The following is a 13,054-nucleotide window of genomic DNA, read 5'->3' as shown; positions in this document are numbered from 1 at the left end:
CCCCAGGAAAGAGCAGCACTGAAAAGTGGTCCCCTATAGCCCATCCTACTCCTGATTTTCATAATTTTGCCCCAAAGAGGAAGTTACTGAGCTATACAGTTACCCCAACTATATACACATCTACAAGTACATAAATACATTGGGGAAAATTCATTCAGTTTTCAGCACACAGTGCTAAGACCTGGACTTGCTGTTGGGTTCCATGGAAAAGCCCTGAGACCTAAACTTTGACAACCACTGCTGTGTGAAATGCTCACATTGGCTACAGACAAAAAGCATATCCGTTATATACGGAAAGCTGTAATGCTAATTTTACCTCTGTATTTAATCCCCCCTCTCCCCTGCTTTCTTTGTCTTTTTAGGGCCACACCTGAGGCATATGGAGGTTCCCAGGCTAGGGGTTGAATCAGAGCTGTAGCTGCTGGCCATGAGATCTGAGCCATGTCTGCAACCTACACCGCAGCTCAGGGCAACACCAGATCGTTACTCCACTGAGCGAGGCCAGGGATTGAACCTGCATCCTGGTAGATATTAGTCAGATTCGTTTCCACTGAGTCACAATGGGAACCCCTCCCCTTCATTTTCTTAAACTTAAAAACCCCCACTTTATTACACAGACTTAACAAACACACCCAAAAGTAGAAGAATGAACTCCTCACTCAGCTTCAGAAATTATCAGCATTTCATTCTTCCTCCAGTCACTTTTCCTTCCTGGATTATTTAAAAATAAATTCCAGACAGCAGACATTGTACCATTTCACCCATAAATGCATCAATATGTACTGCTAACAAAAGGACGTCCTATAAATTCTTCTTAATTCTGCTAAGAAGTTTTAATCAATAAGTTTGCTGTAGTTATCTAATTCTGTTTCACTGAAGAAGTAGCAGGATTTTGGAAAGGAACTGCTTAGCCTCACCATATTATATTCTTAACTAATAAAATGCTTGGGGATTTTTAAAAGAATGACCACAATACCCCCTATAACTTGACAACCTGACTCTCCACTAAGATAGGGCTCCTTTCCCGAAGAAGCCTGGACCAGTTATCCAGACGTCAAGTCTTTAGGGAAGGCAGACTTACCTGTTCTCCCCGCCCCTGCCATGTCAAATAGAGCTTACCTCAGAATATATTACACAAATGCTGGATTTACCTCTAGGGTAGTCTGACAGTAAGACAATGATGTGATGTCATTTGTTCCTCACCCACATGGTTCTTAAGATCCTTATAGGAGTTCCCGTCGTGGCGCAGTGGTTAACGAATCCGACTAAGAACCATGAGGTTGCGGGTTCGGTCCCTGCCCCTGCTCAGTGGGTTAACGATCCGGCGTTGCCGTGAGCTGTGGTGTAGGTTGCAGACGCGGCTCAGATCCCACGTTGCTGTGGCTCTGGCGTAGGCCGGTGGCTACAGCTCCGATTCAACCTCTAGCCTGGGAACCTCCATATGCCGCGGGAGCGGCCCAAGAAATAGCAACAACAACAACAACAACAACAAAAGACAAAAAAAAAAAAAAAAAAGATCCTTATAAATATTTACCTAATGTTTAGTGTTTAGGGGAAAAGACACTCTGTACAATTTTAGAAAAAGGGTTTCATTTATGCCGAAAGCTCTTTTCTTAATTTTTTAAAAGCAGAATTTAATCACTACTTTTTCCAAAAAAAAAACCCCAAAAAATCATATACTTTTGAACTGGAACCTCTGGGATCAAAATAGTATTTTGAAAAACAAAACACTGTTGCAATGTTTTGGTAAACTGGCTCTCACTATCCCTTCTGTGAGAGTGGAAAACCTGGGTTACTCACAGGGTGAGGGTAAGGAGGAGTATAATAACAAACTAGGAGTTCCCTTGTGGCTCAGTGGGTTATGGATCTGGCGTTGTCATTGCTGTGGTTCGGGTCACTGTTATGGCACAGGTTCACTCCCTGCCTGGGAACTTTTTGGCAGGTGCAGCCAAAAAGAAAAAGAAAAATAGCAAACTAAACAAACAACTTCCTGACCAACACCAACAAAATTTTACTTGGAAATTTTCCATAGAAAGGCTATATTAAGTAAAACATAATAATGTTTCAAACAACTCCTAAAATGCACACCACATATTGTCCTTGGCAGTAAGTGCAGAAGGGAGAGTTACATAAATCCTGATATTCTTTACGTGTGTGCTCAATAATTCTCTTACTCTGCAGTTTTATTTGCAAAGAGGCTTTTCCTTCATTTCCTTCCCTAAACATAAGACAACACGGCTGCTATGTTTCAGTTCAGAAATGGTTTTTCTTCAGTGGTATGTAGGCAGTTCGGATAAAACTAAGATCTTTGCTGTATAAATGAGGTTCAGTTTTCATTACTTTGTAAGAAAAAAATGCAGGCTTCTTTTCCACATATTTCCACATTCCCTCAGTTTAGTTTGGGGCAGCCTTTTGGAAGGCACTGTGCCACAAGCATAATATCGATAGTGCTTTTTTTGGGTCATTATTATCTCATCATCTAACAGAGATACCTAACGAAAGAGACAAACCAAAACCTTCCCATAGAATTAAGACATGGGTTAGTGTCAATCCATCTTTCATTGTTTTCTTCAACTTTCAAAAGCAGGAAAAATCATAGATCTTCTTATCTGAAGAAAACATAAAATGTATTTCAGAATTAAGAAGGCTACTTTCCAAAGAGTGTAAGAATTTCATAGTTAATCCCTTGTTGTTTCCACTAATTAGCACGGACATGTGGCTTGCTGAATCTCCCCAAGAGATTTCATTGCAAAATCAAAGAGAAAGTAGGATGGAAGTAGAAAGTTTCTATATAAAAACAAATGTTTTGGATAAAATAAAAAGAACCGGCATTGAAATGAGTGGGAAAGATGCATTAAGAGTGCTGAACCTGAACTTGTGTTTTGATAAAGAGAGACTGCTATGTTTCTCTCAGAAAATCTCCTGTTAAATAATGTGGCCCAAATGTGATGTTAAATTGTTTGGGGGGAACAAACAGAATCCAGAGTCAAGCACAAAGAATACAAGGGACTAAAAAAGCCTGAATTAGAGCAACCCTTAGAAGCAGATTCTTTAAAGTCTTCCTGCAAATTATACAGGCTGTTGTTGGGTTTGTGCCAGTAAACCATTCTGAGGGTGCTGACAAGCGTTTCCTGTACTCACTGAAAGCCAGGTAGGCATTTTCCCCCCTTTTATCCTGTGGTCATATTTAGGCTGCTGAGTATCTAAGTTTCATTACCCAAGGGCAGCTTCAGGCTCCCTCAGAACCAGGCTAGGAATGTGGACTGGGACCAAAATAATGAGCCCAGAGGGCCTGCTACTCTGGTGGAATTTACCAGAGGACATCCTGTCTCCAGCCAAGTCTACATAAAAGCCTGAGGAGTCTGGTAGGTGGATTATTCCCTATGTCTCAGTTATACCCACATGCTGAAGAAATCTAAATTAGAGGTTCACTAACAATAACACACATGAGTAACATAATCACACTGAAGAAGAAGGGGAAGAAAAGAACCAACCTAAGTAACTTTGGAAAACAAGTTTGACTGAATAAGGCTAAAAACAAAAACAAATGGACAAATATTACACTGAACTTAGTAAATCTGTTTTCAAAGCAGTATAGGTTACCAATCCTGAAACTACTTTTAGAATGTACTAGGACTAAAAAAATAAGTAAATATTTTTTAGATAATAAGCTCCAGGTTTCTGACTATCAGAAAGAAGTTATAAACAAGCAAGGGGGAAAGGCTAAATTAAAAACTGAGGTTGAAGTTACCATTATGAACTCACAATTATTTTAATATATATACAGCTAGATACAGAAACAAGTTACAAATAAGGAAGGGGAAAGGACAGCATGACCCCTGTGTTGTAGCCCTGGAATTGGATGTGTCAGTATGAACTCATGGATTTTAATGTGTGTACAGCTAGACAAAGAAATAAATATAATGTGTATTATGTGTAGATTACTATATGTACATCTATTTCTCAGCTCTGTCTGCTGAGAGGGCCCAGATACAATGACACCCCAGCATAGCTAGTACCCAGACTGTGGTTTCTAAATTATTCTTCAATAAAAGGAAGCAGGGTACCATGTAGAAGTGGTTGATTCTAGAGCTGGGTCAGGGAAAATACAAGATGAGCCTGGAACAGCTTGTGCTGCCAAAAAGAAAGGAAATGCCTCCCAAAAATGATTTTCAAAGGTAAAAGGAGTCAACCTGAAAGATTCCCCAATGGTCAAGGTTAGAACAATTTGAGTAACAAAGTAAACAATAATATTAAAGTATAACTCATAGGATAAATATCTATAAGCCCATACTAATAAAAATAAACAACTAAGTGAATAAATAAATATATGAAGGAGAAGGGTCAGTTTTTCCTTCTATAAAAATTTCAATAAATGGAGACAAGATGAGGGAAATAAAAAATCATCATTAGTCAGATACCACAGTAATTATTGTTATAGGAAAGATTCACCAATGGATGCTAAAATTAATAAGTGAAAGTTTAAGGATAAACAGGATATTTGCATAGTTTCACAATACTTCCTCTAAGATATTTATGAATTACAAAGGGAAAAGCACTAATTTTACCATTCACAGTGAAGAAACCTAGCAGACACAATCTTAAGTGATGGAGGGTAACATCAGTAGTAATAAGACACATTAACATTATGTACCCCTGATATGATACACTGAGAGGGGCACAGCATCACTTCTTGTGGTATTCTTACCAATAATAATCTCCAGTGAAGCAGAAGGGAACACTGGAAAGCCCAAATTGAGAGACATTCTACAAAATACCTGACCAGTACTCTTCAAAAATGTCAAGGTCATAAAAGACAAAGGAAGATTGAGGACTGGCCCTGTCAGAGAACTAGAGAAGACTAAAGAGATATGACAAGCAAATGTAGGATGAAATTATGGATAAAGTCCTGAAACAGAAAAAGGACCTTTAGTGGAAAAACAGGTGATACTCTAATAAAGTCTTTAGTCTTGTTAACTGTATTTAATGGCATTGTAGCAATGTTAATTTCCTATTTTGGGATAATTTTACTATGGTTATATGAGATGTTTAAACCGGAGAAAGCTGGGTGAAAGTATTCAAGAACTCCATTACTGTTTTTTGCAAATTTTCTATATGCCTAAAATTATTTCAAAACAAAGACTTAAAAATATAGGTTCAAATCAAGCAGAACTGTGTCGAGGTAATTTACTCATAGTCTCTTGTTTTAAAATATACCTGCTGGTCTTTTGAAGGCTGAGTAATCTGTGTTAGTAGGCCACTAATTTTGTCCAACTCTTTGTGTCTAAAATTCACACTTCCTAAAACTTATACCGTCGGACCTCTGTATCTGCAGGTTGTGGATTCAACAAACCATGGATGAAAAGTATTCAGGGGAAAAAAGTTTCCAGAAAGTTCCAAAAAGTAAAACCGGATTTGCCATGCTGGCAACTATTTACAGAGCATTTACAAAGCATTAGATATTGACCTGGAACAAATAGACTGCCAGGTATTATTCCAGCAAAGATGGGGTTATTTGGGATCAGCAAAGAATTGCAATCTGGGATCTGCAACCATGGTGAGCCACATGCAATTTCTTGCAAGAGAAGGGGAGGAGAACTCTAAACATAGAGGAAAAGGAAGTTGGGAGGGCTGTAGTAAAAAGAGTCCATGGCTTTTCATTGGCTGAGTCCTTGCCAGTAAAGAAGAGGAGTCTTACTTTCTGATGAACTCTGCTATTGTTGCAGGGCATGAGAGCTCCCCCTTCTGGTCTCTTGACTCTACTTAATTCAGGTTTCTGTTTATTAATTTTTTACATAGGAAATCTAGAGATGATTTAAGGTGTATGAGAGGATGAGTGTAGATTATGTGCAAATATTACACTATTTTATATAAGGGATTTAAGCATCCATAGATTTTAGTATCTGTGTGGGGTCCTAGAACCAGTCCCCCATGGATACGAAGGGACAACTATATTACTTTTTCCTGTACAGTGGATGTCAATAAAATTAAAAAATTAATCTTACAGGGAGCACATATCTTAACCATCTCTCGCTGGTTGGGTAACATATCATGGCACTTGTTCCTTACATCTTCTCGACATGGGCCCCTGAACACTCATTTCAAATCTGAACTGTTTGTTAATTTGTAGGACATGTTAACTCCATTCATCTCATGAAGGACACATCATTGAAGAGTCTTTGCCAATCCTTCCCCAAATGTGGATCCCAACTCTTAATATTTCCTCCTACCACACTTCCCTTTCTATTCCTAAAGCTGGAACTCTACCAAATTCTTGTTGTTTTATATTTGAATTTTTATGACTTCTTGCCTGTCAGTCCAAAATACTGCCATCAAACATGTCTAACTTTTTAAAATAATTGCTTTAACTATTTGTTTTCCTTACATCTTAGTTATCTATATCATATTCAAATTCCTGTTACTTATTTCCAGGGCCTTTGTAGTCTATCCTATGTTTATCCCTCAGTATCTTCCTGACATCGCTTTTTTTTTATTTGTTAAATCCATTTATACATTATACATTCATTCCATTAACTTTCACTGAATTTCATCAGTGCCTAAGGGCCTGGGTTGCATGTTGTAGGAAATATAAAATATACATATTTATTTTTTCTCATACAACTTTCTCATTTACAATTCTTTCAAGCAGTTCCTTTCACCTGAAACATCAGAAACCCCAAATGTATACTGTTATCAATTCCACTTCATTGAAAAAAATCTGTTTATGTAGCCTGAGGAGTATGCTCATTTGTCAATGAAAAATAAAAGTGGAACTAAAGAAAGGGAGAGTTGAATAAAATAAATGCAGACCATTAAAAGTAAAGGCACAAATATATCATTGTTTAGGATCTAAGCTACCAAAAAGCAAGTAACTTTCTGAATAATTCCTCTAAATAACCTAGAACACATAAGACTATCAAAGTGGAAGCTGAGCTTTCAAGAACTTCCAAAGGTGGGAGTTCCCATCGTGTCGCAGTGGTTAATGAACCCAACTAGAATCCATGAGGATGTGGGTTCAACCCCTGGCCTCAGAGGGTCAAGGATCCGGTGTTGCCATGAGCTATGGTGTAGGTCACAAGACATGGCTCAGATCTGGCATTGCTGTTGTGGCTGTGGTGTATGCGGGCAGCTGTAGCTCTGATTTGACCCATAGCCAAAAGTCTACATTAGTAGTTATATACTATTCTAAACAGGGTAATTTAGAAGACATCCCAGATCCCGATTCTCCAGAATCACACAGAGTATATAAGAATAGCCCGTGAACAAGGGATTGAAGCACTGACCTATTACTAGGCCAGATGGACAGCACAGAACAAATGATGTGAGCAATTTTGGTATTTGTGATGATACTCAGTTGGGCTTAGTATTATAATGTCCCACCTCTGAGAAAGCCTTTTGTCATTTATGCTACAGAACGCTGAACAGAGATATTACAATCCCTACCTCACAATCTTCCTTGAAAGTTTGGATTAATAACTTTTTAAGTTTCTTCTTTCTTTCTTTTGCGATGTTTTCTGCATCCAGAATATGAACACTCTGAAACACGCCTTTCTCTGGATTTTTTGGAGAATTTTCGTCTTGCTTTTTCTTCTCTCTATTAATAACAATTTAAAAATATATGTATAACAATATAGACTTGAAAATGAGTAATTAGAACTTGCCATAGTGAAATGAACACTAAACTTTCCATCAGAAGATATAGATTTTTAGATCTGGCTGTAAAACTACATAGTAGGTTTTTTTTTTTTTTTTGAGCCTTAGTTTATCCATTTATAAAATAGTTAAATGAAATAAAATTGTTATAATGTACTCTGAAAAGTAGAAAGCCCTATAGGTATTTTAGTAAAGTATTTTTATTGAGTTTAACATTGAGTGATACCTTGATCAAAATTTGAGTTAACAACTGCTTGGTATTCTCCAATATAGACATTAGGTCTCTCTCTTACAAGGGGAGACAAAAAAAGATCTTCAGGTAAGAAAGGAATGAGATTCTTACCATAAGGCTTTTAGAAGGTTTCTAGGAAGAAAAATAATAAAAGGATCAAGTGTTGCTGAATAAGGAGAAAATGAATTTATACTAATTCTAAAATATCTGAAAAGAGAAAAAAATACAACTTAATAACGAAAAGGATTTCAGAGTAACGAGACTCTCTTAGTAACTCTATCTGTTTCTCCTTTCTGGTTCTCTCCTTCTCACCCACCTATCTTTTCTTTCTCATCCAGGTCATTCCTTTTACACTCACCAATCCAAGAAGCTCATAGCCGTTGCCTTCTCATTGGAGTGTATTAACCTACATAGGCATGCATAAGTGTATAAGGTATATATTTTATCATTGATTCAGTAAAGATAGCTTCTAGTCAGGAATCAGGATTCATGGGCTCTGGCCACAAACTAGCTATGAATACTCAGATAAGTCACCTAGTCTTTCCGAATTTTTTTTAATAGCTGTGGAAACTCAAATGGAGAGAGGGATGCCAGAAAAATCTATAGACATTCTTTCATTAATTTTCATATATTCTACAGGGGCACACAGTGTTATTAATGGTGATGTTAACCATCATATGCTAAGGGGACTTCTCCAATGTAAAGATGCTATTTTTCCTGTGTGACTAATAAATCTCTTAGAGAAGATACTTTGCAAACTATGCAATGAAGCAGATTTAGAATATCTTACAAATAAAGTAAAAAGCCCTACCAACAATAAAATTTTACCGACTCTTCCTACACTTGCTATGCCATCACAATGTTATTTATATTAGATGGTTATAGGCAGATCATAATGGGCATTTCGAGAAATACAGTTCTAATACCATGGATCTAATATTGAAAAATAATATTAAAAAATGTATCTTCTTGCCCACTCTCACCACTGCTCTTCAACATAGTTTTGGAAGTCCTAGCCACAGCAATTAGACAAACAAAAGAAATAAAAGGCATCCATATAGGAAGAGAAGAGATAAAATTGTCACTGTATGCAGATGACATGATGCTATACATAGAAAACCCTAAGGACTCAACTCCAAAACTACTTGAACTGATTAATAAATTCAGCAAAGTAGCAGGATATAAGATTAACATTCAGAAGTCAGTTGCATTTCTGTATACCAGAAATGAAATATTAGAAAAGGAATACAAAAATATGATACCTTTTAAAATTGCACCTCACAAAATCAAATACCTCAGAATACACCTGACCAAGGAGGTAAAGGACCTATATGCCGAGAACTATAAAACTTTAATCAAAGAAATCAAAGAAGATGTAAAGAAATGGAAAGATATTCCATGTTCCTGGACTGGGAAAATCAATATTGTAAAAATGGCCATACTACCCAAAGCAATATACAGATTCAATGCAATCCCTATCAAATTACCCATGACATTTTTCAAAGAACTAGAACAAACAATCCAAACATTTATATGGAACAACAAAAGACCCAGAATCGCCAAAGCAATGCTGAGAAACAAAAACCAAGCAGGAGGCATAACTCTCCCAGACTTCAAGAAATACTACAAAGCCATAGTCATCAAAACAGTGTGGTACTGGTATCAAAACAGACAGACAGACCAATGGAACAGAATAGAGAATCCGGAAATAAACCCTGACACCTATGGTCAATTAATCTTTGACAAGGGAGGCAAGAACATAAAATGGGAAAAAGAAAGTCTATTCAGCAAGCACTGCTGGGAAACCTGGACAGCTGCATGCACATCAGTGAAACTAGAACACACCCTCACACCATGCACAAAAATCAACTCCAAATGGCTGAAAGACTTAAATATACGACAGGACACCATCAAACTCCTAGAAGAAAACATAGGCAAAACACTCTCTGACATCAACATCATGAGTATTTTCTCAGGTCAGTCTCCCAAAGCAATAGAAATTAGAGCAAAAATAAACCCATGGGACCTCATCAAACTGAAAAGCTTTTGCACAGCAAAGGAAACCCAAAAGAAAACAAAAAGACAACTTACAGAATGGGAGAAAATAGTTTCAAATGATGCAACTGACAAGGGCTTAATCTCTAGAATATATAAACAACTTATACAACCCAACAGCAAAAAAACCAATCAATCAATGGAAAAATGGGCAAAAGACCTGAATAGACATTTCTCCAAAGAAGATATACAGATGGCCAACAAACACATGAAAAAATGCTCAACATCGCTGATTATAAGAGATATGCAAATCAAAACTACCATGAGATACCACCTCACACCAGTCAGAATGGCCATCATTAATAAATCCACAAATAACAAGTGCTGGAGGGGCTGTGGAGAAAAGGGAACCCTCCTGCACTGTTGGTGGGAATGTAAACTGGTACAGCCACTATGGAGAACAGTTTGGAGATTCCTTAGAAATCTATACATAGAACTTCCATATGACCCCGCAATCCCACTCTTGGGCATCTATCCGGACAAAACTCTACTTAAAAGAGGCACGTGCACCCGCATGTTCATTGCAGCACTATTCACAATAGCCAGGACATGGAAACAACCCAAATGTCCATCGACAGATGATTGGATTCGGAAGAAGTGGTATATATACACATTGGAATACTACTCAGCCATAAAAAAGAATGACATAATGCCATTTGCAGCAACATGGATGGAACTAGAGAATCTCATACTGAGTGAAATGAGCCAGAAAGTCAAATACCATATGATATCACTTATAACTGGAATCTAATATCCAGCACAAATGAACATCTCCTCAGAAAAGAAAATCATGGACTTGGAGAAGAGACGTGTGGCTGCCTGATGGGAGGGGGAGGAAGTGGGAGGGATCGGGAGCTTGGGCTTATCAGACACAACTTAGAATAGATTTACAAGGAGATCCTGCTGAATAGCATTGAGAACTTTGTCTAGACACTCATGTTGCAACAGAAGAAAGGGTGGGGGAAAAAATGTAATTGTAATGTATACATGTAAGGATAACCTGACCCCCTTGCTGTACAGTGGGAAAATAAAAAAATTATTAATAAAAAAAATGTATCTTCTATGAAAGTAATTATCTGTTCATTGTGAAAAACTGGAGAGGTATAAAAGTCATCCATATTTCCACCCAGAAAAAAACACTGATAACATGTCAGTGCAGTTTCATTGTATGGCCATCATTGATTACTTTCTCTAATATTTATTAATGTTTTATTATAAATAATGTCATCATTATCTTTATGTACAAATCTTTGGGTTTCTGATCGTTTCCCTATGGTAGTTTTCCTAAGAATGGAGTTCCCAGGTCAAGTGATAATAACATTTTTATGGCTTTTATGGTTTATTGCCAAACTGCTTCCTGGAATGTTTAAATCAGCTTGTCCCCCTAGATATCATCTGTCTCACTGTGTCCGTGGATAAGATTTTAACTTCTAAAAGAAATAACTGGCCAGTGAATCTTTGTTGAGTGCCCACTGTGAGCAGAGCTTCCTGCTACCATCAAATGCTACTTGTTTTCAAAATTTATTTAGGTCAGCCTAGATTTTTCAGAGCTTGAGAGCAATCTGAAGAGCAAGGCTGACCTTAGCAAGAACTCACTAAAACACTGGTGATTGCTTTCTGAAAGGAAAGGTGTCTGGAGGAGGTCTGAGCCTGGCACTTGAAAGAATGAAGCGCATGTCCACTGCCGAGCTGTTCTAAATTGGGTAGGATGAGAGCAATCAAGAACACAGGGGAAAAGCTGTGTAGGCTGATGGAGGAGGAAGAGATTATTTAATAGGTCTTTCTGTACTCTCAGTTTGAGTATTCAGTCACTTCAGGCACACTGTCCCAAGGCTTTTGCAGTTTATGCACCAATGCTGTTTCTCAGAATAAATACATCAGTTATTTCATTTACGAAGCTCATTTTCTCCATGAGGACACACAATAGTACTACATCCTGTGAGGACTATTCTGATTTCCTTCTTGTGTCAGATATTCTTTTTCTTGATCAGTGGCAGTAAGGCAATGGTGACTCTGTATGATTATCAGAAGATAAGACACTGAAGCAGTTCACAATAGGATGAGTCACAATTAGCGTAAGGAAACATGTTCAAACTTATAAATGTTCAGGTACTCAAAAATCTGCAAATGAACCAATAAAATACCTATTAAACATGCAAAAATATTGAAAATGATGATATCCCTCAATGCTGAGTGTGGCCCACTGCCAGCAATGGTGTAAATAAGCACAACCCATTTGGAAAGGAATTTGGCCATGTTTCAAGAGTCATAAAAAGCCCACATCATTTAACTCAGGTATTACAGTCCTAAGAACATAATTCAAAAGAATGAAAAAGCTCTATGCTTAAGGATGCTCAATGCACTATTGGTGAAAAATCTGAAATAGCTGAAATGCTTAGCAGTATGGGGAGTGGAGGTCGTTACATAAACTATGGTGTAGGAGCTTGATGGAGTAATATATAGACCTTGGGACTCCAGCAAGCAGAATAACAAAATTAAATGTAATTTATGGTTGCAATTATGCACGTAAAGGGACCAAGACCAGGAGAAAATGTGGAAAAATGACAATAGTTCATTTGTTAAGATGGTGGAATAATGAGTGACTTTTTTGTGTTTTGTTATTGCACTGTTTGTATATTTCAAAGAATGTTAGAGGACTTCCAAAATGACTGCTTAAACAAAAAAATTTCACACTGCTCAACACAGCTGGCTTACATTTTCCATGCTTCTTCCACAGTGCGTCTCCTCTCAATTATCTCCCTCCGCAGCTTTACCATCTCCCTTTGAATCTCCTCCTCCTCTTTCTTGGCCTCTAGAGCCTTCCTTTTCTTCTCCTCTTGCACCAGAAAGTGAGCTTCTAAGAATGCTGACTTTTTCAAGGTCTTTTCAATTTTCTGGCGCTCTAGTTCTTTCTCACGTCTTAAGCGATTTTCTTTTACCTTCAAGAGAACACAAGAGTGAAATGCAGCCTTTCAAGCAGAGAGAGAGGTGCAAAACCTTAGCACACATTTTGAAGTTCAGAACACAACTACTTTGAAGCATTCTTGCCCAGAACTCTGTTTAACAGAAAAATTGCGGGAATTCATTTGTTTACTGGGTAATAGCCAATACAGA

At 37.5% G+C, this 13,054-nt stretch overlaps 1 protein-coding gene across 13 annotated transcripts in view; it reads right to left on the bottom strand.

Moving 5' to 3' along the window:
• CCDC191 (coiled-coil domain containing 191) overlaps nucleotides 1-13,054 on the bottom strand; it is a 101,176-nt gene that overhangs the window by 69,990 nt on the left and 18,132 nt on the right. For all 13 annotated transcript variants that reach the window (XM_021070332.1, XM_021070334.1, XM_021070337.1 and 10 more), the window contains 2 exons: nucleotides 12,656-12,879; nucleotides 7,444-7,594 (listed from right to left, as the gene is read on the bottom strand). In XM_021070332.1, coding sequence (XP_020925991.1) covers nucleotides 7,444-7,594; nucleotides 12,656-12,879 — 375 coding nt within the window. The remainder of the gene's footprint in view (nucleotides 1-7,443; nucleotides 7,595-12,655; nucleotides 12,880-13,054) is intronic.

The sequence above is a fragment of the Sus scrofa genome, chromosome 13 (genome assembly GCF_000003025.6).
Source record: "Sus scrofa isolate TJ Tabasco breed Duroc chromosome 13, Sscrofa11.1, whole genome shotgun sequence".
Taxonomy (NCBI): Eukaryota; Metazoa; Chordata; class Mammalia; order Artiodactyla; family Suidae; genus Sus; species Sus scrofa.
Note: the sequence above shows the minus strand (reverse complement) of the source record. Positions and strands in the feature narration are given on the sequence as shown.